Raw genomic sequence first — 27487 nt, forward strand, 5'->3', positions numbered from 1 at the left:
TTGGCTCATCAGAACTAGATGAATCAGAACTTGAAGAGTCAGTGACAGGTTTTGATGCTTGTCGAGAGTCTTGAGATATGGTAGGATCTTCAGATTGCTCCCCCTAAACAGGTGCATTTTCCTTTAGAGTTGTTACCACAGTTTCAATGACATCAGAACTTAATCCAGCAGAACTTACAGGATCAGGATTTAAGTCATCAGAATTTCCAGAATCAGAATTTAAATCCTCATTCTCAAATCTCAACTCATCATGATCATCGAAATTTTAAAGTCCAGTAATCTTCTTATCATCAAAAGAGACATTGATAGATTCCATGACAACCCCTGTTCTTAAATTGTAGACTTTGAAGGCTTTTGTGGAAGTGGATATCCAACAAAGATTCCTTCATCAGCTTCTAGATCAAATTTTGAGAGCTGTTCAGGATGAGTCTTAAGAACAAAACACTTGCAACCAAATACATGAAAGTATTTCAGATTTGGCTTCTTTTTCTTCACCATCTCATATGGTGTTTTTCCATGCTTGTTTATGAGTGTAGCATTTTGAGTAAAACAAGCAGTCTGCACAGCTTCAGCCCAAAAATAGGTTGGCAACTTTACTTCATCAAGCATAGTTCGTGCAGCTTCAATCAGAGTCCTGTTCTTTCTTTCTACAACTCCATTTTGCTGTGGAGTTCCAGGTGCAGAAAATTCCTGCTTGATTCCATGCTCTTTGCAGAACTCTTTCATAATCGAATTCTTGAAGTCAGTGCCATTATCACTCCTTATTATTTTAACAGAATCTTTGACCAACTTATCCAGCTGTCTGACATGATCAGTTAGAGTAAATGCAGTTTCATTCTTCTTGTGCAAGAAGTACATCCAAGTGTACCTTGTGAACTCATCCACTATAACCATAGCATATTTTTTCTTTGTAATAGACATGACATAGACTGGACCAAATAGATCAACATGCAGTAGCTGATAAGGCTCAAGAATTGATGACTCAGTTTTGCTCTTGAAAGAATATTTTCTTTGTTTTGCCTTCTAACATGAAACACAAAGGCCATCAGGAGCAAATACTGTTTTTGGCAGTCCTCTCACAAGATCTTTCTTTACAAGCTCATTTATGTTGTTGAAATTTAAATGAGAAAGTTTCTTGTGCCGATTCTAGCTTTCTTTAATTGATGCTCTACTCAATAGACAGATAGTAGAACCATCATTATTTGTTGAAATTTTGGCTTCATAAATGTTACCATGCCTATAACCTTTCAGAACCACTTTGCCTGTAGAACTACTTATAACTTCACAGTGTTCTTCAAAGAAATCCACATGATAACCTCTGTCACAGATTCGACTTATACTCAACAGATTGTGTTTAAGTCCTGTGACTAGAGCTACTGATTCAATGATGACATTCCCAAGATTGATCTTGCCATATCCCAGAGTTTTTCCAATGTTGCCATCTCCATAAGAAACTCCTGGGCCAGCTTTTTCCACAAAGTCTGATAGCAGGGCTTTATTTCCAGTCATATGTCCTGAACATCCACTATCCATAACTAGGATGTTCTTCCTGTTGCCCTGCAATCACAAAGACCACTAATGGTTAGTTTTAAGGACCCAGACTTGCTTGGATCCTTTGGCCTTATTAAGTTTGTTAACATTTGTAGCGGATTTAACATCAGAGTTTATGCTAACATTTTTCTTATCAGATTTTATAGTATCAGACTTTGCATCATACTTTACACTAGAAGGAATTAAAGTAACTTTCTTCAAAGAAGGTTTTATTTGATAATAATCATAGTGCAAACTATGATATTCCTTACAAGTATAAATGGAATGTCATATACTACCACAATGAAAACAAGGATTTTGTGGTTTAAACCTAACAGACTGACTCTTAACTCCTGACTTAGGAGGTAAAGAGTTTATACTCTTATTCTTTCTGCAAAAAGAAGCAAGATGGTTAGAGTTTCCCCAGTTATAGCATTTCTTTCTAGGAGCATTAGGTACAGGCATATAATTGTTTCTTTTATTCACAGCTTCCTTTCCATTCTGATTTTTCCTAGCTTCCTTTACCTTGTTCACACTGGTAATTTCTTTCAGCTTATGTTTAAGCTGCTTCTTTGTCATTAAGCCTATGTTAACTTCAGTTGGTTTATCCTGTTCTAATTTGTCAGAAGTTGACTCTGCTATCACTTCTGTCTCAATATCTTTCATCTTTTCAGAATCAGACTTTACAGTTTTAGCTACAAATTTAACAGGATTTACCTTTGGCTTAGTAGTCTGTTTAACAATAATTGGCTTAACTTGTTCAGTTCCTTTTTCACTTTTATCATCTCCATAACCTAAGCTCTCTTTCCAGTTTCCATTACTTAGTATATCCTGAGTTGCTCTACTAAAGTTAGTCCAAGTCCTGATAATCACTTTCTCCTTTTCTAACTCAGTTTTTAGAGATTTATTCATTTTCAGCAATTCATCTCTAACATAAAAGGCATCATCTCTTTCTTTCTGAGTTTGATGGAACATGACTAACTCTTTTTCTAAATAATCGTTCCTCTTTTTAAAAGCAAGATTTTCAGAAGTTATTCTTTCACATGTTAAAGTTTGATCTCTATAACTAATAAACATGGTTTTAAGATATAATTTCAACTCAGTAATATCATCAGTATGAAAGGCATAAGTTGTTTGAGGTACCTTTAACTCAGCAGCATCAGAACTGCTATCAGCATTTTCCATCAAGGCATAGTTCTCCTCATCTTCAGAATCTGAAGTGTCTGTCCAGCTTTTCTTCTTTGTGACAAGAGCCTTGCCTTTGTCACTCTTTCTTTTCTTGCAGTCAGGAGATATGTGGCCGTTCTCACCACAATTGTAGTATTTGACATTTGAGTAATCTCCTCTATCAGATTTTCCTCCTTTGCCTTCAGATTTTCTGAATCCCTTCTTATCAGAATTTCTACCTTTCCTGAAAAACTTCTTTCCCTTTCTGAATTTCCTGTAGGCTATCTTTGTGATACCCTTCACCATAAGAGCACACAGCTTCATCATCTCCTCATCAACATCTACTTCAGGTAGATTTTCAGTTTCTGAATCATCATCATCAGAACTTGATGATTCTTAATCAGATTTTATGATGAGAGGCTTTCCTTTGCCTTTCTTTGAGACAGCCACTTTGAGGGATTCCTCCTCAGCCTTAAGAGCAACTGTCCTTGACTTTCTCCCATGTCTCTTGCTTCTTTGATCCATCTCAAGTTCATAAGTCTTGAGCATACCATAAATTTCATCAAGAGTAGTTTCATCAAGAGCATAGTTGTCTCTTATAATAGTAGCTTTCAAATCCCAATTTTCAGGAAGAGCTAAAAGGAATTTTAGATTTGAATCTTCAATATCATATTCCTTGTCCACCAGTGATAGATCATTCAAGAGTTTGACAAATAAGTCAGTTAATAACTCATCACTTTTTGAGTCAAAGTGCTCATACTCTTGAGTAAGTATAGTCCTCCTATTTTTCTTGATTGCATCGGTTCCCTGACACCTTGTTTCCAAAACATCCCATATCTCCTTTGCAGTCTTGCATTGAATTACCCGGTTTGACATGACATTATCAATGGCACTATGCAGCAAATGCCTTACCTTTGCATCCTTGGCAATAGTTGAGATATCTTCAGCTGTGTATTCACTTTTCTCCTTTGGTATGGTCTTTGCTGGCTGATCTGCAACTACAACAGAGAGCTTGGTTGGTTTATGAGGTCCTTCATAAATTCTGTCAAGGTATTCTGGATCTGTAGCTTCCAGAAACATAGTCATCTTCACTTTCCATATGGGATACTCAGAAGGTCTCAGCATGGGAACCCTGATAGTCTTATATCGACTGTGGGTTTGAGTCTTTGGAGTTTCTTCAGTTTTGGCGGGCTTGGTTGGATTTTCTGCTTCTTCAGACATGATTGTTTTGGATATTTACTGTATGTGTGTTAACAGATAGGCTCTGATACCACTTGTTAGGTCACACAACACTGTACAAGGGGTTTGAATACAGTGTAGAATACAATCAAATCGATTTAGAACACAAGTAACAGAAAACAGATGTATTCGATATAATAAACTCTGTTACAATGGAACTGTCTTCTCTCAGTGATGAACAAATATCACGAGAGTTGATAGGTTACAATGTATGATCTTCTCGATGATCGTAACACATATAGTGTAAACCTATGTCTGTGTTTATATAGACACACAGTTACAAGATTACTTCTAATTGATATGGAATATAATTTTGTCTCCTAAAATATATCAATTAGATATCTTATATAATTCTTCTAGTCCTCTAACTTTTTCCATGCATATCTTCTTCTGTATTAGTCTCAATCTTCTTTCCTGTAAATCAGCTTCCTTCCTTAACTGTTAGTCTTCCAATACTTAAGTTCTGATATCCATCTTCTGATATTATCTTCTGATAATCTAAGTCCTGACTTCCAGTAAGTCCTGATTCCAGTAAGAACTGATATTTCCTGTTTATTAAGATCTGAAAACTAAACATGAAACATATTAGACATGGCATCTCAAATATATCCAACAGACCGTTATCACCGGGTTGTAGTGATCGTGGCATGACTTGTGGATTTTGAATTATTGTTGTTTATGTGGTATGTGTATTGTGTGTATCGAATAAGAATAAAAATGTGTATCGAAAGTATTTGTTTCGTATGTCGTATGTCGTATCATAGTTTGTTATATGTGTTCATGTTACGTAACCTGAAATTGAAAGAATGAGCTATACAGCCCAGCAAGAGACCAATCGATCCAACTAGTTGGCCAAGTAACATGAACACATATAACAAAATATGATACGACATACGACATACGAAACAAATACTTTCGATACACATTTTTATTCTTATTCGATACATACAATACACATACCACATAAACAACAATAATTCAAAATCCATAAGTCATGCCACGACCACTACAACCCCGTGATAACAGTCCTAAATTTTCAGAAAACTGTCACTACAATCCGGCGACTGCGGTCCTAAGTTCTTATTCGATATTTTCACAAAGCATGGCATAAATCAAAGATCTTAAATTATCATCAAGACATGCCGCGCATGCACAACGATACATATACTCTAACACATAATACTTTCAAATATATCATCACTTAGCCCATATTTTGATAATCAAATATAAACGTATAACATACAATTTTGAAAACGCTAGTAAGATCGATCGAAAACTTACCTCAAAATCTGACCAGAACTGAAATTAATCTTTTTGACCCCCTAAACGATGTTATCTTGAAAAATACGAACACGAAAGTTGTAGAGAACGAAAATATCTTTCTGTAAAGTCCAGGATCACTGAATTCCGACTTACGATGAATTTTATATGAATTTTAATGATTAAAATGAGGAAGACGAATAGATCTATTTATAACGATACAAAACCCTATATCTTAACCTACAAGTTAACCATATTAAAATATGATCCAAATTTTAGGCCCATTGGTCTAATTTAAATTTTAAATCCCAGTCCTTATCTAATTTTAATACTTTTTATTCTATTATTCTATTATTAATCTAATTTTAAAAATTACGGGATATTACATCGAGGTACAGTCTCAAAGTACAGAATTGCAGATCAATTCAATATCCAAGATACACAATCAACAAACAATCCAACAGCTGGATTGACAAGTCTACAAAAAGCATGTTGAAGAGTGTGCAAGATCAATGGAATAGATTAACTGACGGAGGAAGATTAAAGTGAACACGGGATGCTAAAGATATGCCAAGCCAGAAATGGAAGATTTGTTTTTCTATAAATAGAAATGACAAGTGATAGTTTAGAAAAGCTTATAGCATGTTTATTATCCATTGTGTAAACCATCATTTGACTGAGTTATAAAGTTAACACTGGTCCTCTTGTTAGTGGTAACAATTTAGATCAAAATTCTTGTAACACTCTCAAGAAGAAGCTGAGCTCTTTAACATCAAAGAGCTTAGAAATTTTGTAGCAAAACAGTCTTAATTTAAATATAAAATTAAGTGAGTTTTGAAGATCTGTGTTGTTTAGTTTTTACAAGTTTAAATTCTGCATGAACACTTTTCTATACAAGATTTAATTTACTTTGTTCAACAATTAACTTTCAAGAAAAACCTAAAATCATAAAAACACATCAACCCCCCCCCCTCTGTGTGTGATTCATTACCTAACACTCCTGGATCCTCCACTCCAGGTCATCCTCATCGCCTGGAGTACATCAGTTTCCTTTATGAATCTGGCAGCCATGGAATAAGCTGCTGTCAGAATTTGTGGCTCCTTATTAATCAGTTCGACAATATATCTCTCATTGTGCATAGGGTCCAAGTTTCTCCTGAAAATGCTTAGAGCTTCGCACTCATCCAAGCTCGAGACTTTGTTGATTGCTTCCTGGAACCGGCGCATATATGCAGAGCGAGACTCATTGTCATGCTGTCAGATGGTTTCCAGGTGACACATATGCATTTCATGCTTCTTGTTTACTCGAAATCTCCAGAGAAAAGATGCGCGGAACTCCTTCCAACTATGGATGCTGCGGGAGGAGATTCTGCTGAACCATCTCTGGGCCCCTCCCTTAAGAGTTGATGCGAAGAACCTTGATTTCGTCAAGTCATTGTAGTAATATATTAGTGCGATCTGCTCGAAGTAGTTCAAGTGCTCCTCTGGGTCTCCCAGACCATCAAAAGAATTGAAATTGTAGTGTTTCAAGTCCCGCTGCCGGAGAATAGCCTCCAAGGAATGGCTGAAAGGAGTAAATGTTTCTCCAATTTCCACTCCTGAGTCTCTATCCATCTTCCTTTACAATTCATAGATCATATATTTCAGGTCTTTCTGCTTTTCTTCTTCTTCATCATCAGAAATCAGCTCTGGAATAGGATCCCTCCGGGTTCTCTTGTCCTAGACTTGGCCAGTAGCTTTTCTTATTCTAATTACATTCTTTTTTGGATATTTAGCTCGAGCTTTGCTTCTTACTCTTTTCTGATTTGCTCCCGCATCTTTTCCAACCTTTTCTGTTTAGCAGCTTCTGCTTATTTCTTATTACCCTGATCCTTTTTGTTTTTCTTTCCCTTAGCTCCAATCCGGTCAAAGACAGATCTCTTAGATTGTTGGGAGTCCCCGGACTTCTCCGGTTCTTCCTCAAGTTCGGCTTCTTCCTGGAGCCGGGTTTGCTCCTTCCTGTAGAGCCGAATTGCTTCTGTCAGTTCATCACTTGTAAGGTTGGCCATGTGCTCTTCGTCCACCGGGACATTAGTGTATTTGTATTCGTTCAGCTCAATAAGGCTTCTGGCGTCCCGGGTGTTTACAATTCTCTCCACAACGGGAGTGTGTTGCAATGGTTGCTCCTGGAACGCTTCTCTGTCGGCTCCTGGATCAAGGGCCTGGGAATGGTCCGGCTCCTGGACGTGAGTACTAGCAGATGGTCTCCCAGAAGTATGTTTTCCTGGTCTTGCCATTTTTCAAAATTACCAACAACAACTAACAAAAAATTCCAACTAATAATATGAATCTAAGGTTGCTTTTCGAAAATCGTAGAAACTATCCCAAACAATAACAAGCAGTAACAAACGGTTTTCTGGGACTAGTTTAAACAATCTTGTGGGAGTACTCAACAATGCGGTAGAATAAGTGTAGCGGGGTTTTAGAACACAAAGGCAATATTCAAACTAGAGCAAAATCGGGGTTCTAAAATGATCGAAACTAACAATAGCACACACAAACATGGCTTAAATCAACAAAACAGGGCTCACACAAACGTGGCCTAAAATAACAAGCACACACAAACGTGACTTAAATAAATGACATTCATGTTTATGGAAAAGTTTGGTTGCTTGGGTTCTTACAAGTTAAATAAATGGACTATTTCAAGAGCTTATTGGTGAAGGTGAATCCAGGGGCACCGAGACCCAAGGATGGAGAGTCCCTCCTTCTAGCGCCAAATGATAACTCCTGATGGCGGGGCTGCTCCTTCGACGTCGTGCCTGGATCCTTCACCGCCGTGGGGGTGTAGCTGTCATGGGGTTCCTATAAAACAACACCGGAAAGGGGGTTTGGGTCCTGCGGCGCCTCCGGTGTGAGAGTAAGAACTCGCTTTTGGGGAAGATGAAGATAGATAGGAATGAAGGGTGGCTGTGTGTGTATATGAGTGCAAGAGAGTGATTAACCTCAAAACCTTACCTTCTTGAGCTATTTATAGCCCAATGATAGGGTTTTGGGGTTGGTACCTTTGAATCGGAGTCATTGGTTCTAGGAGGGGAGAGCACCTGGCTGGAGTGGATGTTTTACACGTGGCAGCATGAGACTGACTGAGGAATGTTCTGAGGATACTCTGACACGTGCCCTGATTATTCCCATGATTGATGGGTGACAGTTGTCCCTATCATGTGCTTAGGCAAATATCTCACATGTCGGGATTTCCCAAGATTGGACTTGCGAGATTGGGTCAGTCAGGACTAGTAATGTACGGGACTGGACTGAGTTAGGAGTCCGGGTTTAATCCTTGTAGGTGCTACATGTACTATCACCCCTCTTCTTGACAAAAGGGATCATACTTCCTCTTAGCCGGTGCTCATGATTTACTTTTTTATAGCATCCCAGGAATCTCCCATCTGTAAGTGTTTTTGGCTCCCAATTCTTTTGCCTTGCTCCCTTCAACACATGAATAAGATCCCTCTGTTTTAGGGCCAACCTCATTAATCTGCCCATGTCCACATCCTTAAGACAATTTAAATGGTCTTCATAACATTCAGATGAACATAGGTGACATGACTACATTATGAAGTGTACAAAGATATACCACCAACAGACGAACAGAATTATGAAGACAGAAATACATAAAACAAATGAATCGTATTTTAAGAAACTTAAATACTCTGTATTTGGCATACCACTTATATGACATTTTTCCACTTTTAAATTATAAATTACATTTTTTAAGAAATTTTCTTTAATAAGGAAAGTGAAAACGGATGCCTTTGCAGTTGGAATCCAACTTTTCTTAACAGGCCACGTGAACCCAATGAGCTGACCAAAGCACAGGCACATTTTAAGTGTCCTTTTTTTGTTCTTTAAAAAACCTGACCAAAAATTCTCTTTAATACTTCAAACTCTTCTTAAGAGTGCATAAACTTGTACAAACAGCTTGATGGTACAACAATGCCTGATGCAGTTCCCGCTGCATTAGTACAAGACGCTTCAGCTGGTTGGTTTCTATATATAAGCTTTACTTTCTCCAATTTTATATCTTTGCACGGATTTTCTTTGCTGCAGTCGAATGTCACTGCTATAACGGTTGCTGATGTTCCGTGAATATTTTGATACGTCACGTCACTAATTTTCACTCCTGAAATCTACGCATCAACATAGAATTACAGGAATCTATATGAGAGCTATTTGATGCTTAAATACTTCAAGAAATGTGAAAGTTTGAACTCTCAATCTCATTTTACCAAAAGAAGAGATGGATTTACTAGGCATCATGCTATGCGATAGTTCAATATGAATTTGTTATGTACATATTGGGAGTAGTCATAGCTTACCAGGGCAATCCCTCTTATGTGGGCAGTAATTTTGATCAATAACCAAAGGATTTTGTACATTGTTCATGGTAAGGTGTTGGAACAATATATTCCTAGCAAAACCAGAACTTGGCCTTCCCCATGTTTTGATCCTTGCACCATTTTGTGTACCGGAAAATGTAACTGTTTTTACAGTCACATTTTCCACACCCTGTTCCTTTCGATCTTTACCCAAACTCCCAATGCTGTAAGAATTTAGGAATTTCAGCACTCAACACCATAAGAAAAAAGTATTCAGCAAGTCAAAATAAATCACAATGCTATTAAAATTTCACCTGATGCCATGGCCAGGACCACACACAACTTTTTCGATCCACAGATCAGTAGTCCCTGCACCAATTGAAATGCAATCATCTCCTGTACTAATCACGGTGTTTAAAATCGTGATTCCAAATGATAATTGAACATGAATTCCGTCTGTATTTGGGCTGTTTGCAGAGGCCAAGACCTTGAGTCCTTTTATCTTCACGTTTTGGCAGCCATTGAGAACAATGTGAAACATTTGGCTGTTTAACGATGTTAGCCCTTGTACTAGAATGTTTTTCGAACCCGTGAAACCGAGAGTCTTCAGTGTCACAAATTTAAAAAGAAAACCGAATCAATAAATCATATAAGAAACTAGTCAAACAAATAGAAATGAGTCACTACGTATGAGATGAGTAGCCAGGACTCCACCAAACAAATAGAAATGAGTCATTGCGTATGAGATGACTAGCCAATATATACTCCACAATCCAAGTAACAGTTCACATTGTTTGTTTTGTTTTAGAAAGACTGCTTGTTTTATTGCAACATTAGTTAAAGTCTAAAAAATTAAAAAAAACTGAAGATAATTACGTACCGTGGCTCCAGAAGGACAAGTTTTTCCGGCCAGCTTACAATTCCACAAACCAATGCCTTGGCCATCAAGGATCCAGCCACTTATTGCAACACCATCAACTTCACGAAATTCTATCCAGTTAGCCATATTTCCAGTAACAAAGAAATCTGCCGGAGCCACAAGGACTCCATCTATTCGAAACAACACATTTTTGGTCTTGCATTTGTCGTTAAAATACAGTCCTTGAATAAAAAATCTCCCTGGAGGTACATAAATCGAAGCCGGCACCACCGACCCACAAGCTGCCGTCCATGCATCGAGAAAAGACTTGGATGAGTCAGTTTTGCCATCAGGTGTGGCGCCTAATTCTACCACATTGAATGTAACACCTTCTGCTTTTGCCTGTCTAAAGATAATGAAGATGAGTGCAACTAGTAAGACTATAGTATTTGAACTCATGGTTTATTTTGGTTTTGTGTTAAACGGAGAAATTGATAGTTTGGAGTTTGATTGTGGTTAGAAGATGGAGAGTTAGAAACGGTTTAAAGGATGCATTTATAACAGTGCATGTTTTTTAGGAGTATGAACGAAATAGATCTTACTACAAGGTGCGCCCAAGTGAGGGCTCTTGCATGATTTTTTGATCTTTTGCTGCAATTAGAGGTGGCCAGACGGTCGGGCCGTCTGGGCCGTGCCGAGTTTCAAGCGAGCCGAATCAATTAGCCACTAACTCGTGAACGGCACGTAGAAGTGAACGAGCCGAGCCGAGTCGTGCCGATTTGATAAAGTGATAACCCAGGATCGGCTCGTGAATTAGGCGAGTTAGGCGAGTTAGGCGAGTTAGGCGAGTTATACGAATGCGAGCCGAGTTAGGCGAATGCGAGCCGAGTTAGGCGAATGCGAGCGGTTCGTTCAGGCGAATTCAGGCGAATTTAGGCGAATTCAGGCGAGTTTGGCGAATTCAGGCGAAACTTGTCGTATTAAAAAAGTAATCAATTTCTACGGAGGGTAAAAATGTGAAAGTAAGGACACAATAGAAGACAAGTTATATAAAGCAGTCCATTTTTAAAAGTCTGAGGCCACCGCCTCTCTTTTTCATTCACAGTTCCACTTTTCTCAACACACACACACATTTTCCTGTACGTATAGATTACTTACACAATTATCAATCTCTTAAAACTGTGACTCGCGGGCCGAGCCGTGCCGGTTCGAGCCGTGCCGGTTCATGCTTGCAAAGTCGTTGGCGGTTAAAGCGGGCCGGGCCGGTCCGGTTACGGTCCGGTTCCGGTTTTCAGATTATTAACTCGTGGTCGGTTCGTTTTAAGTAACGGTTCGATCCGAATAGTGACTCGGCACGTCTCGAGGCGAACTGTACGAATTTCCGGCGAGCCAAATAGCGAGCGGGCCGATCCAAACCGCTTATTTGGCCGGCTCTAGCTGCAATACCCACCCCAATATAAACTCAAACTTATACAAAATAGTAAGATCGTGTAATATTAAAATTAACCACGTACGCACTCACATTCACTACCTTTTTTTAATTAAATCCATTTATACTTTAAATATTAACTGAATCGCCACTTTTTTTACTTATTTTTATAATATTACACTTTTTCTTAACCTCCGCGTCAAACCTTTTATATATATATATATATTTATATATATATATATCTCACGGGACGGAAGATGTAATAATTATGTAAAATTTGCAAAACACGCAAGAAAATGTGATATGTCAATGTCCAAAATAACTACTGCTGCGAAAGGTTCCAATAATACCAAAAGAAATGCGCATACAAGAACTGTGACTGTCACGCATGCATAAGGTAGATATTAGCGTGTCCTATACATGCATCCCTCGAATGCGAGGAGCTGTTAAGTCTTTGTTTGATTTTATAACTTCTTTCTTAGCTGTGTGCATTCAAAGAATGCGAAACTCCTACACACATACAACAATCGAGTATAAGTAGCAACTCAGTTCCCGCTGCATACACACTATCATGCAAACACATGATCCACCGGTTACATAACTGGAATCACAACCCATTTTGGCCACCAATTCAACGTTGACTCAAGTCAACTTTCAGCTTTCACATCCAGCTCCCTCTTGATCCATACTGGAAATCCATCTCGCTATCTGCATACCTATAGGCCCGTACTGTAAGACCTACCTGCCTTTTCCTTAAATCCATATCAGGGTAGCCCATGTGCCTTTTCCTAGGTCCGTCATTGGAGCCCGTTCGAGATTGTTATGGACTGTTATATCTTGAAGTGTTAAGTCTACTAGGTACATACAGAGAGGGGTGAATGTATGTTCTCTGATTTTAATCAATTAAATGCAACACACTAAGCCATAGATGGCATATAGTTACATTTCAGAGTGGCGTTGTCTTAAAATATGTTACTATATCTATAAAATTTTCAACCTATCACAACACTGACATTAAGGGGGTCACCAAAGTCATTAAACTGTGTTGCTATAGCTCACTAAAGTGCTAGGCAGAAAATAAGAAGATATTATGTTGTCATAGACTATTAATAAAGAAAATTCAAATTTTAACCCAAAGTTAAATTTATTTTTAAAATTAATAAATATGGATAAAATAATTCATTGATTTATCTTATAAAGTAAAAGTATATCAAATAATTTATTTATATTACATTTTATAACCATTAAAATGGTTCATTTAAATTTTAAATTAAAAGAATAAATTTTAATATTTAGTGTAATAAATTTGATTAAAATGAGTAAAATATATATTTATAGAAAAATATTAAGGATTTTTCTAGTGTGTGCCCATGGGCATATGCTAAGAGTTAGTGCTTTATGAGGTGTGCACAAAATATTGGTGGATAGTTGGACATTCCTAAATCTAGCGGAAGATGGATTCTAGAGGGAATTTTACCGGGCCTAGGAATAAAAAGTCTAAACCCATTATATTTCTTGTTCCCCAAGAACTATGTCAGGATTGATCCCTATATAAAGGGTACGTAGGCATATTGAGAAGAGTAAGAAGTTGGGAGATAATTAATCTCAGCCACCAAATAACACAAACATACCACACGCCGCTTGATTTTTCCGGCAAAAAGACACCATCACAGATCTTGATTCCGGCGAGAAATCTCAATTTTTGTTGTTATCAGATTCCTCTCTCAATAAATTGGCGCTAAAAGGAGGGGGCTAGTCAAGATCATAATCTTAGGAGGAAAAGATGTCTTACAATCGTGATGAAAGTTCTTATGAAGGAAGTGATAGTAGATCTGAAGGAGATGGTGAGGGAGGCTACACTCAACATGAAACCTACGTGCCCAGAAACGTAGTGGATCCTCCATGAGCTCCGAATATGGGAGGAACACCATCACTTCTCATTAGCAATGCTGATATCTTGGAGTAACTATATCGAATGAAAGATACTTTGAACAACTTTAATTTAAGGTTGAACACAGTGGAGTGTCGTAAGACAAGGAGAGGCCTTCGTTTCCCCCGCCATGGTCATGCTGTGGAGAAAGCCCTCATGGTTGAAGGAAATACCCATGATGTTCGTGGCCAAGCTAATGGAGGAAATCCTTGCATCACTCTGCGGAGCTTGGAGTATTCTGATGATGTCGAGCCTATTGTGGAACTTGTTGACGAGGACACTGATGGGAGAGAAAGGCCTCGTATCGATAATCAGGTTACTCCACATCATCATAAGTCTGGACGTACGATGGATGAGCGTCGTCGTGCGGAGAATATCCAGAATCAAGATGAGGAAATAAGAGATTTTTCAACTCTATAGAGACGACTTGGCATAAGGTTGAAAGATGATGATTTGAGGATGTTGCTGTTGAAATGGCAAAAGGAAGGTAATGATGGATAAGCGAGGCCCCGTGACACAACGCATGTGCCCCTTACATACCTAAGGGATGATAGGGTGCGGCACCGTGAACGCGAGTGTTCCCCTCCACGTGGAAGATTTGGAAGTTATGGTCGGGGTTATCAAAGGAATGAATGTGGAAGGATTGGATATCAGCAGGGAAGGGCATCATATCATGGAAGACGTGAGGGCGTGCCCTCAGTTGAAGAAGCCCCTGTCATTGTTCCTATAACTTCTCACAGTGCTACGGGCAATGGATCGAGGACACGTCCTCATGATAGAGACGACGTACGAAATCAAGAGAGGTTGCAAAATAATGGTGAGACTCAGTCGCGATTAAGAGATACCTCGTGTATAAGAAAAGGTTCAAAATCAAGACGACAACATACCACAGCCATAGCCTCAGGGCGAGGGGCGGAAAGATCCACTGATACACACAGTGGTAACGAGGGGGAATAATAGCAGCAACCCCAACAACCCAATGTTCAAACCATCCCCGGGGTTGGAACATTTAATGTGGATAATCTCAAGAGGTTGCTCAACCATCTGGAGGGAGGAAGGGTTACGGAAACTGCGCAAGCTCCATCTTCCTTCTCTGTTGTTGTGAGAGAAGCGCAATTACCCACTAGATATAGAAACATGACCAATGACTTACATTTTCATGGAAACTCCGACGCCGGGGAATTCCTGGGATGCTTCAACATTGAAATGGATGTATATCAAGTACCTGACTTCACACGGTGCTGTCTTTTGGCAGCCACTTTTAGAGAAGGTGCCCAGCGGTGGTTTCAGAAACTTGGTCCACGAGTTATCACGGTATGGGAATAAATAAAAACTTTGTTTCTGACTCAGTTCCAAGTTGCTGTGAAGTATACTCCGCTTGTTACCACTTTGGAAAATGTGAAACCGAAAGAGGGAGAAAGCTTGACTTCATACTTCAAGATGTTCAATGCAGAGTCTACCTTGGTGAGAGGTGCAACAGATAAGATACTGAAAAGTTTTCTAATAGCTGGTCTGCGCGTGGCAACAGATTTCTGGAAACACTTGCAAGGGAAAGACCCTGTGTCCTTTGTTGACGTACTTGCGCAAGCTAAGTCCTTCAAGGAAATTGAGCAATATCTTGCTGAGACAAAAAAGAATGATAGTACAAGTAACTCAAAGGGACGAGCTAAGAAGAGGGATAGATCTGCAAGTCCAGAGTATCGACAGAATGCTCAGAGTCCTCATAGGGTAAATGCTACAAGCATGCGAAGAGAATGGAGTCAATCATCAAACTATGAAAAAAGGGTAAACAACTATACCCCTCTGGCGGGGTCTATTGATCATATCTTTGAAGTAAACAAGGATAGGGGAATCTTTAAGAAACCGGAGCGTTTGACCTAATGGCAAAGTAGGGACAAGAAAAAATATTATGAATACCATGAGTCTACTGGACATGATACCCACGAATTTCGTCACCTAAAGGATGAAATTGAAGAATTGATCAAGGCTGGCTATCTGGGAGAATGGATTGAAAGGTGAAGCGACACAGGGGAAGTGATGATAAAGGGAAAAACAAAAGGCATCCTCCGCAATCAGACATCGATGAGAAGCCAACAGATGTCAAGTTCCAGAGAGCTGGGAGTATTAGGGAAATTTTTGGTAGACATCCATTTGTTAGTGATAGTAATCGGGCATTAGAGAGACATGCTAGAAAGGTGAGGTACCAACCACTCACTAACGTTTATAGTTTGGAGGATAGACCACCAAAGGTATTTAAAGGGGAGTCTGCTTATATCACTTTCAGGAAAAGAGAATCGAGATGGGTGCATCATCCTCATAATAACGCACTGGTACTAACTATGCTCATTGGGTCAATGAATGTGCACCGAGTTTTCCTTGATAACGGAAGTTCTACAAATATTTTGTACTATAGCACGTACAAGAAATTGGGTTTCCCCGATAGTGATATGAATTTTGAAGATGCACATGTTTATGGATTTACCGGAGAGGAAGTAAGGGTTATGGGTTCAATTAGACTTCCTGTCACACTTGGAGAAGGAGCTCTTTCTGTTACGCAGATGATAGAATTCAAGGTGTTGGATCAAGAATCCGTGCATAATGTGCTTGTAGGCAGACCTTGCTTACGGGCTTTTAGAGTAATAACCTCAATACATCACTTGATGATAAAGTTCCCTGCACCTAATGGAGTGGTTAGCCTGAGAGGATCACAATATAAATTACGTGACTGTTATCACAAGGCTGTTAAGGAATTTTGTAGAAGAAGGTATGAAGAAAAGAGCCTTTCTGAGGAGGATGTAACCAACATACAAGTGAAGCCAAGTAGAGAAATTCACGCTCATTATTTCATGAAAGATCCTGAGGAGAAGAGCACGTCAACTTTGGTGTTGGGGAACATTTCGAGAATCTGTAGTGTTGAAGAAGTAGTAGTAGGATGCGAAGAAAATGTTGTGCAAAGGGAAGTTGATGGAGAGAGGTTGGAAGGAAGGCGTGAATCATTTCAAAGTCTAAAAAATATTACTAAGGTAGATGCTCCCGCAAAGTGGATGCGCCCTCAGGAAGTAAAAAGATGAAAATAAAAAATATATGCGAGGTTGAAGCTTCTCCAAAAGAGGACACGCCCTTCATGTTTACAATGTCAGAGGATGATGCTCCAAGGAATGACGCGTCCTCTACACCTGCGATGCGTGAAAATTTACCTTGACCTGAGGTGGATGCTCCCATTTATAAGGACGCGCCCTCAGGTAGAAGAATGGAGGTCGAGGACCCTCAGGACTTTGATCTTGATCAGGATCCCATGACACCTATGCCTGCTGAGAAAATGGGATGAGCTGAGGACACAATATCTATCCCTATTGATAAGGATGATTCGAACAAGATATTGGAGGTTGGATCTCAGTTAAGTCATGAGATGAGAGAAAAGCTCGCTCGGTTTTGATAAAGAACCTCGATGTCTTTGCATGGAGTCATTCAGACATGGTTGGGATTGACCCGGGAGTAATTTTTCATCGTCTGAACATCTTCCCTAATTGTACGGGTGAGTGGAGAGAGAGAAAAATAACGTTAAAGGAAGAGGTAGATCGACTACTGGAAGTTGGGGTAATCAAGGAATCTTTCTACTTGTAAATCAGGTGCTTATGAAAAAACCAAATAGAAAGTGAAGGACGTGTGTGGATTTCACAGATCTGAACAAAGCTTGCCCAAGGGATAGCTTACCTTTCCCGAGTATTGATCAGTTGGTCGATGCGACTACAGGGCATGCTGTTGAGGCGAAAACACGCGCTAAAATTCACGCAAGTATACGCGTTCACAAGTAGTATAAGATATAAATCAGATTCATTCCCACAGAGACTGGTTTAGGTTAAGTTTAATTTATGAACCTATGCAACAATGTATGGTTATTGCTCAATGCTAAGACAAATAACAAATTGGGTTTTGATTAAACTAAGAGATTATATTAAATAGCATTAACTAAGAGAATTGAGGTTGAATTACTATATATGACAAACATGGGATCCTAACTTCATTAAATACTTCATTCAATAGCCTTTTTGTTCTTAACCTTAGCATGTAATGGTGATGACACTAATCAGATAACACGAAACTAGTAAACGCCAACTTTCATTGTACGAATGCCCTACTACCAAGCATCCACAAAAGAGATAGAAGTTGAATAGACACCAATTATGCTTAGTCCTTATATGTCTATAAGAATTGAAAACATGACGGTTTAATACGCAAGTTATCTATCGTGATTACATAGGGCAAGTAAGATGGTTAAAATTACCTACGAATCCTGCATAACAATTACATGAACCTATGCTAGCATGGCAAGTTCTAAACCTCTATATTCACTATCGATTCAATAGAGATTAACACACTATCTTATATGTTAGCTACGCACATAAGACGAATAAGCACAACCAATACTAGGATATCAATCAATCACCATACACCAAGATATTGAAACAAATTAACTATAGAAATCCATAAGTCAATCCGTTAGAACCCCACGATAACAATTAGTTCATAATCGAACTCATCATCACCATGGGTTCCAATGAAAGCATGATAATAAACAATATAAGAGTGCTAAGGTTCAAAGACAAATAAAAAAAAAGCATCCAAGTATCAACTATATTGAAGAAAACAAGAGTCTTCTTCTCCGTAGCCTTCTCGTGCTCTCTAGGTCTTCTTATTTCCCTCCCAGGCCTCCTTGGTGTTGAAAACATCTTTTTATGGGTATATATAGGCTCCAGGATAACCAGGACTCTCAAAATCTTCAATTTCGACTAAAATCAGGATTCTGGGGCAGGAACCGAGCGCGGCCGCGCGGTCTGCGGCCGCGGCCGCGCTGACATTCTGGAATTTTTTTGACAAATCTTATTTTGGCCATATCTTGAGTTCTGCTAGTCAGAATTAGGCGATTCTGTTATTCCCAATGGACTAACAATGAGATTTACAGAAGGGGGGTTGAATGTAAATCTCAAAACTTTTTCAAGTTTTGAGCAGTTTCTAAGACTAAGTGTTTTAATGAACAAATGTGTGTGAATTGTTTTAAGCTAATACAGACAGATATATATTCAAACATAAATGTAAAGAACACAAGGAACTTAAAAACTTTTCTGGTGGATTTGTTGTTCCACCAGAGATGTGTTATTTCAGAAAATCTGTGATTCAAAGAATTAAATCACAGCTGCGTCCTAGTACAAACTAGATGATTTTCTCTCTGAATTTTTCTAAACAGCTCTGGAAAATTCATCATCTAATTACTAGCTGCTACTTGGTTTATATATCACCAAGTTTACAAGTGAAGACAAAACTGTAAAATATAATTAAAAGATTCTTCACATGTTTCTTCTTCATTTCTCTATCCAATACAACTTAGGTTTAGCTGTGAATCTTTGAATACTTCCTTGTTTGCACCAGAATGGAAATGCTGCTTTTTCTTGATTCCTCCAAGAGGCTATCACATTCCAGTTTGTCTCTGTCAACCCATGTGCCTCTGTCATCTTATGAATTGTCACTATCAACTGCTATTGAACTTAGCATCCGTTGAAACTTTCATCCGTTGATGGCTTTATCCGTTGAAGCTTTATCCGTTGAAGCACTCATCCGTTGATGGATGTTATCCGTTGAAGCTTTAGAGACATCCGTTGAAGCTTTATTTCTCATCCGTTGAAGGCCTTTAATATCAGTTGATACTACTTCACTTCTACAAAATTACAAGGCATGAAATATTTACAATTAGCCCTCCTATTTGCATATCCACTAGTAGTCAACATGACTTATAATTTCCCACAACATCTAAGAATTACAACTTAAATACAGAGAATGAAATGTGCTACAATACTAAACTTATTTCTAAGTAAAGCTACTCCTTCAACGGATAGCCAGAATGGTCTTATCCGTTGAGGCTACAAACACCAGATTTCTACTTAAGTGTTTTGTTGAACTTATCATCAAACTAATACACATATTCTTAACAATCTCCCCCTATTTATGTCTACTAGAACTGTAGGCATAAATTTGGGTTTAACTTGATGATAACAAAACACTTATTAAACATATGAACTGAAATAAAGTAGAAATTCGAAAGTGCTGCAAAAGTATGTGTACTGAGATAGAATTGAAGGATTACATTGTTTCCAAGGGTGCTCCTTTAGCCTGAGCAGATTAATTCCTTTTCCTTTGATCCCTTGTTTTCTTCCCTAGCCTCCTGTCATTCTCCTCTATTTGGAGTTGGAGTTGTCTGTAGAATTCAGCTTCATCTTCTTCATTGATGTCCAACTTAGATTACATATCCTTGAGAGTTTCATTACCGGAAATCTTGAGCTGATCTTTAAGTATGAAAAATCTTCTGACTCCTTTATTGTCTCTGAACTCCATCAACCAATGAGGTGATTTATGAACTGTAATTCCACGCTCTGGGATGAGTAAAGTTCTAGGCAAGGCATTGGACTCCCACCAAGTTTTCCTTATATTGGCAATCTTGTAGAGAATCTCAGTTTTGGCAGTCCTGGTAAAGCCAGAATCCCTTTTTATAGCTGAGTAGACTCTAACCAAGGTAGAATAGCCTTCATCTAGAATTCTGTAAAGGGGCCAAGTCCTTTCCCCACTTCCTTTGTATTTGAACACTAGTCTTTCTGGTAGCTGTCTGTAGGCATCTATTCCCCTTACTTCTTCCAGCTCATCCAGATAGAGTTCAATGTCTGTAAACTCCTTTATGTCACAAATGTGAACATAATCATCCTTTGAGGCTTGTGGCTTAGGCTTAGGCTTCTGAGTGAATTTGATTGAGGTTAGAGGAGGTGTTGATTTGATTTTTCTTTTCTATTTCTTTGATGGTGGAGAAGTGGTTAAGAAGGTGGGCAATTTGATGGTGTCCCAATCAATTGGTTCCTTAGGAGTGATTGTTTCACCATGGATGTTTATGAAGGGGTCAGGCATAATAGGTTCAGGAATAGAAGGTAGTGGTTTGGATTTTGATTGGGTTTCTTCAGTTTTATCTACAATCTTCCTTTTTGCATTTGCCTTCTTTCTGTTCCCTTTCTGCCATTCCTTTCTTTCCTCACTTCTTTCTTCCACATCATCACTAAACATGCCCACCATACCTACATCTTCACCCTTGTCTTCAATTTCTTTATTTTCTTCATCTTGACTTGACTTTAGCTGTTTTTCAAGCTTTGCTTGTGCTCTTTTGTCAGTCTTTAGCTTTTCAGCTTCTTCCTTCAACCTTCTGGCTTCTTCCCTCTTGGCTATTGAGAATTTGGGATGTCCTTGTATCACACAGATACTCTTTCCCTTTCTAAAGATAATAGCCATGTTCATTCTTTTAACCACATCCTTGGTCTCCTTGTGCTTCATGATATTACCACCCAAAACCTTGTCTTCATCAGGCTTTGGAATTGGAAAATCCACTCCTTTCAACTGAGCAAGGCTTAGAGGGTTCTTTGTAGAGTCCTTGTTGGATCTGTTGTTGGGCTTGAGAACCATAGGTTTCAGATTCTTGGAAAAAGTCTCTCCAACCTTATTCCTCCTTACTGGCTTGAGCTCCATAATGATCGGCTCCACCTTTGTGCTATGCTTCACAGATTGTGATTTTGAAGTTGTAGAACCAAAAACTTATTGCATCCTTTCATCAATTCTCCTCCTTTGCTCTTTGACTTTTATCTCAGCTGCTGCTATCTGGATTAGATCAATTCCATCAAGCTTTCCTTTGATTTGAAGTGTTGGAGAAGTGGTGATGGCAGGAACTAGCACTTTAGATATTTGAACTTTTGTTGATGGCTCTCCTTCCCCTTACCCTTTATTCTCCCCCTTTTTGTTATCATCAAAGATAGGGGTCAAGCCTTGTGCTTTTGCCAGCTGCAATAGTAGACTTGTCTGAGATTGTTGATTGTGAAGAATGGTGACCACAGAATTTTCAATGACTTGAACTCTGTCTTCCAACTTGGCCAGCCTCTTGTCAGCATCAGATTCTCTCCTCAATCTCAGCAACAAATCGTGCATTGTACTATAAGGCATGACTGAATCCAACTTCTCAGAATTGTAGGATTTCAAGTCAGCAATATCCTTTTTGAGTTCATCCACACTCAAATTATGTCTGATGTGTTGCAACTGCAGGAGATGCAAAGAGTCTAGATGAGCTTAAAGAATATCCTTGGTACCAGCATCTGAAGTTTCCTGAAGGGCCTTTTGAATAGCCATAACCTGCTTGACCAAAGCAACACCAAACTGTCCTGGTGTAGATTTCTTTGTCCATGCGCATTCAGGTAAATTTGGAACAGAACTTGGGCCTTCATCTCCCCCTAAGTTCATGCTTCCATCCAAAGAAATAGAGTCATCATCATTAGAATTTACTTCAAATTCTTGAAATGGCTCACCAGCTTGAGAAGGCATCCTATTAACAGCAGCTTTATCTCTTTGAAGAGATTCTGAAGTGTGCACTATGTTCAAAGTCTGCTCTGCCTCCACATTGCCCTGAGCAGCCAACAGTTGATAGGCTGAAACAGGATGAGTAAAAGTGTCAGCATCCAAGGAAATGTTATCAATTACAACTTTGTAATGTTGCTGAAATTGTCTTTCCTTTTCAGCATCACCCACAATCATTGACTCGCTAGCAATGGCTGGATCCACCCTTATAGCTTCTGTACCTGCGTTTCTCTCATTTTTTCTATATTCTTGCATCAGGGGCTCCCCCTGGCTCACACACACCCTCACCCTCACCTACTAAGGTGGCACTCCTCTCACTCACTTTTGCCATGCTGGAAGAAATAGCATGCATATTTTGACCCTCAACCTCTCCTTTTGCCGGGGAGCAACCCAGCCTCTCACTCAAATTATCACTCCCTTCCCTCAATCCTAGAAGTGATTGTACAGTAACCATGTCTTCTACACTTGGAATTGATTCAGTTATATGTGTAGAGACCATCAACGGATAGGGAGTATCCGTTGAAGTAGAAACTGATGATATCAACGGATAACTGCTGTGAAGCTTATCCGTCGAAGAACAACCACTTGTCAACGGATGAGAGATATCTGTTGAAGAAGGAAAAGATGTAGATATTGAAAGTGACATAATTGTTGAATCTGTGTGGATTGATTTTAAGTGAGGTGACACAGATTCTTCAACTAGGTCTGAAAGAATTGGCTGATGATCCAACAAATCATCTAAAAGATGATGATCACCAGGATTTGAGTGGGGCTCCTCCCTGAGTTTTAAAGAGGGAAAATCAGGAATTAATGTGAATATCATATCCACATCCAGAGATGGTGATGGAGAATTTGGTGATTGATGTGTGTCTATTATGAGAGAATGGGGCTGTGACTCCACATTTGCTGGAGCCACATCAAGCTGAATTTGAGAAGGCAAAGATACAGGTGGATGTATCTATGCAGTGTGTGCCCCCTGTGTTGAAACTAGGGTTTTAGCCTTCTTTCTTCTTGAAAAGGCTTTGATAGGTGAATGTGTGGCTTCAGTGTCCCTCCCTCTTTTATTCTGTGTCCCTGGTTGGGGACTATTTTCAATAGCTGCATCCTTTTGGAAGGATGCAACTAGGGATGTGTTTGAATCCTTTTGAACCACCACAGTCTTTTGAGAGACTGTGGCTTCGCTGGCTAGGGTACCACTCACCTCTCCCACCTTATCCTGGGGGGTTTTTTGATGTTCACCCCTCCCCTCACCACTCACACCCTGTTCACTCCCTTCAGGGTTTTTGGTAGTTGTTACAACTGTTGTCTTTTGAGAAACAACAGAGGTGGTTTTCTTTGACTTGTGTTTTGAAATTTTAGTTTTGGTGGCTTTGGTAGGAATCTGTTGGGACAAAGACACAGATTCCATTGCCACACTAGAAGGTAAAGAAACAATGGGGTTGGAAGAAGTAGGAGTTGCAGAAGTATTTACCTCACTTACCTGAGGTGCATTCATTATTGGTAAATATACCAATGGCAACTGGCTGTTGAGGTTAATTCTCAAAAGGTCTGCAAGGACCCTTTTCTCTTGTGCCCAGCATTTGAGTTTATTGCTCTCATTAGTTATGACCAAACCTTCAGCAACGTGGTTAGCTCATAACATAAAGAATCTAGCATAGTAGATGTTATGAGGTCTATTAGCTTTGTTGCCTAACCTGGAACCTAATTTTAGCATGACATAGTTGCTAAAATTAAAGTACCTATCAGAAACTAGCATATAGAGCATATTAACAAGAGATGAAGTTATGGCATCAAAATTGCTAATCTTCCCAGAGAAAACCTTGATAAAGGCATCTCCAAGAAAACTCCACTCTTTCCTAAGGCCCTTTCTTCTAATGCTCCCTAAACTAGCAGAATCAAAAGAATAGTCTATGGAATCTAACATAGCAGATACATCATTATCAGTGTGTGGTGTCATGGCATTATTCTCAGGTAGCTTAAAGCAAGACTGTATATCATCACAGTTAATACAGTAATCCTTACCTTTGAGAGAGAAAGCAATGGTCATATCTGTGGAATTGAACTCTGCTGTTGTCCAAATCTCCTCAATTACCTCACAATAGATAGTTGGGGCTTCCAGCATTGCATAGCTTAGTTTGCAGTTTTTGATGAAGTCCATCATCTTGTGATAATCAGAGTGGGCTTCATTCTTTTCCACCAAGGCTACGAAATTGTTCTTTTCATAAACAAATCCATACTGAGACATAATCTTGACTACTGGTGCCATTGTTGCGAGTAGAGGTTACAGAGAAAGATTGAGAGTTTTGGGAGAGAAAGAGAATAAAAATTGCAAGAAAGCGTAAAGTGAAAATAAGAATTCAAGGGGCTTTTATACTTTCTCGAATTAAAACGTTAATAGAATGATTAAATAATACTTTTAAGTAAATTACAGTCGTTTAAAAATAAAGAAATCTGTAGAAATTCTGAAAATTGTCTTTAATACAAATATATACAACTGTGTATATATGTATCAACGGTTAAGTAAAAGAATCAACGGTTGTGACTCACTTAAAGTGACTGATGTGACACTTCAACGGATAAGGTAAATAGTTATCCGTTGAAGATTAACACGGTTTTATCCGTTGACGGATAAAATTACCAGAAATGTATTTGTCTTTAAACGGATAATGAACATCCGTTGATAGAACAATTTTGGCTTTCAACGGATAGGGAATATCCATTGATAGAATAATCTTTACTTAAAGCCAACTTTGTTCTTTCAACAAATTCATTTCAGGCTTCAATACAAATTGCAATAAGAACATGAAATTATGAATAATTAAGCATACCTAGCTCACTTACTAATCTTGTGAATGTTGATTCATCAAGTGGCTTGGTAAATATGTCTGCAATCTGCTTTTCACTTGGAACAAAATGAAGTTCCACTGTACCTTTCATCACATGTTCCCTTATGAAGTGGTACTTGATGTCAATGTGCTTGGCAATGACACTTGTGTTGTCACAGAATATAGGAATTTTGTCAATAGTTAGCCCATAGTCAAATAATTGATTCCTCATCCACAATATCTGTGCACAGCAACTACCAGCAGCAATGTACTCAGCTTCAGCTGTTGATGTAGAAACAGAATTTTGCTTCTTGCTGAACCATGACACAAGCTTATTCCCTAGAAATTGACAGGTGCCAGATGTACTTTTCCTGTCTATAATGTAACCTGCATAATCTGCATCTGAGTAGCCAATTAGATCAAAACCAGACTCTCTAGGGTACCAAATTCCTAGATTTGGAGTCCCTTTGAGATATCTGAAAATCCTTTTAATAGCCACTAAGTGAGATTCTTTAGGGTCAGCTTGAAATCTAGCACATAGACATGTAGAAAACATTATATCAGGTCTACTAGCAGTTAAATATAAAAGTGAGCCAACCATGCCTCTATAACTTATAATATCCACAGACTTTTCAGCCTTGTTCAATTCAAGTTTGGTGGCAGTGGTCATGGGAGTTTTTGCAGATGAACAATCCATTAAGTCAAACTTCTTTAAAAGATCATAAATATATTTAGTTTGACTAATGAAAATTCCACCACTAACTTGTTTAACTTGTAAACCAAGAAAATAAGTTAGCTCTCCCATCATGCTCATTTCATATTTACTTTGCATTAACTTAGCAAACTTTTTATAAAGCTTATCATCTGTAGAACCAAATGTAATATCATCTACATAAATTTGAACAAGTATTGTAGAGCCATTAACATTTCTAAAGAAAAGAGTTTTGTCAACAGTACCTCTTGTGAAGTAATTATCTAGAAGAAATTTTGACAAAGTCTCATACAAGGCTCTAGGTGCTTGCTTTAGTCCATAGAGTGCTTTCAACAGATAATACACATAGTCTGGAAAATTCGGATCTTCAAATCCTGGAGGTTGGCTTACATAAACTTCTTCCTCCAATTCTCCATTCAGAAATGCACTCTTGAGATCCATTTGATAGACCTTGAAATTGGCATGGGCTGCATAGGCTAGAAAGATTCTGATGGCCTCAAGTCTGGCAACTGGAGCAAATGTCTCATCAAAATCTATTCCCTCTTGTTGAGAATAGCCTTTAGCAACCAATTTGGCTTTATTCCTTTTGACAATGCCATTTTCATCCATCTTGTTTCTGAATACCCATTTTGTGTCAATAGAACTCTTGTTCTTTGGCTTGGGTGCCAGCTTTCATACTTTGTTCCTATCAAATTGGTTTAGCTCCTCTTGCATTGCTAAAATCCAATCTAGATCCAATAGAGATTGTTCCACTCTCTTAGGTTCCTCCTGTGATAGAAAGCTACTATATAGACATTCATCTTGAGTAGCCCTTCTAGTTTGCACTTTAGATGTAGCATCACCAATGATCAGTTCAAAAGGGTGATTCTTGGTCCATTTCCTTTGAGGTGGTAGATTAGCTCTAGATGAGGTTGCCTCAGTATTGTCATGATGTGAGATAGAATATTGATTGGTTGAAACTCCCCCTGAGTTACTGATCCTTTGAAAGGAATTGGGAGTTCTATCAACTGATGAAGTGAAATGATTATCCGTTGACAGACTGTGATCAACGGATGCTTCATTATGAACTTGAATGGATGATGCACTTTGTCTTTCAACGGATGCTGCATTGCTTCTATCAACGGAAGCTGAATTATGACTTTCAACGGATGCAGCATTATGTGCATTATCCAAAGGCAGGTTTTGAATTCTTTTCGAGGTGCCTTCTCCATTATTCTCATCTTCACTATCATCACAATATATCTCAATATTGTCAAATTTGAGTCCTTCATGATGTCCCTCATCTGTTAGTCCATCAATCTTTTTATCATCAAATACAACATGCACAGATTCCATGACAATGTTGGTTCTTAGATTGTAGACCCTATATGATTTTCCAGCAGAATAACCAACAAATATTCCTTTATCAGCTTTTGCATCAAACTTTCCTTTGTGATCTGGTTGATTCCTTAGAATGTAGCATTTGCAACCAAAGACGTGAAGAAAGTTTAGGGTTGGTTTTCTTCTCTTGAACAATTGATAGGGAGTCATGCCTTTTGCTTGATTGATTAGAGAAATATTCTGAGTGTAACATGCACAGTTAACAGCCTCAGCCCAAAAGTATGTTGGGAGTTTTGACTCTTCAAGCATTGTTCTTGCAGCTTCAATTAGTGACCTGTTCTTCCTTTCCACCACACCACTCTGTTGTGGAGTCCTTGGAGCTGAGAACTCATGCATGATCCCATTTTCTTCACAGAACAACTTCA

General features: G+C 38.7%; 1 protein-coding gene across 1 annotated transcript; it reads right to left on the reverse strand.

Moving 5' to 3' along the window:
• Positions 1–9128: 9128 nt before the first annotated feature.
• On the reverse strand, positions 9129–10872 carry LOC141680114 (polygalacturonase-like). The gene is made up of 4 exons (XM_074486425.1): positions 10435–10872; positions 9869–10158; positions 9555–9778; positions 9129–9358 (listed from the first exon to the last, which is right to left on the reverse strand). The coding sequence occupies exons 1-4, from the start codon at positions 10870–10872 to the stop codon at positions 9129–9131; spliced, it is 1182 nt and encodes a 393-aa protein (XP_074342526.1).
• Positions 10873–27487: the final 16615 nt, after the last annotated feature.

This window comes from Apium graveolens, chromosome 8 (assembly GCF_009905375.1).
Source record: "Apium graveolens cultivar Ventura chromosome 8, ASM990537v1, whole genome shotgun sequence".
NCBI classification, from domain to species: Eukaryota; Viridiplantae; Streptophyta; class Magnoliopsida; order Apiales; family Apiaceae; genus Apium; species Apium graveolens.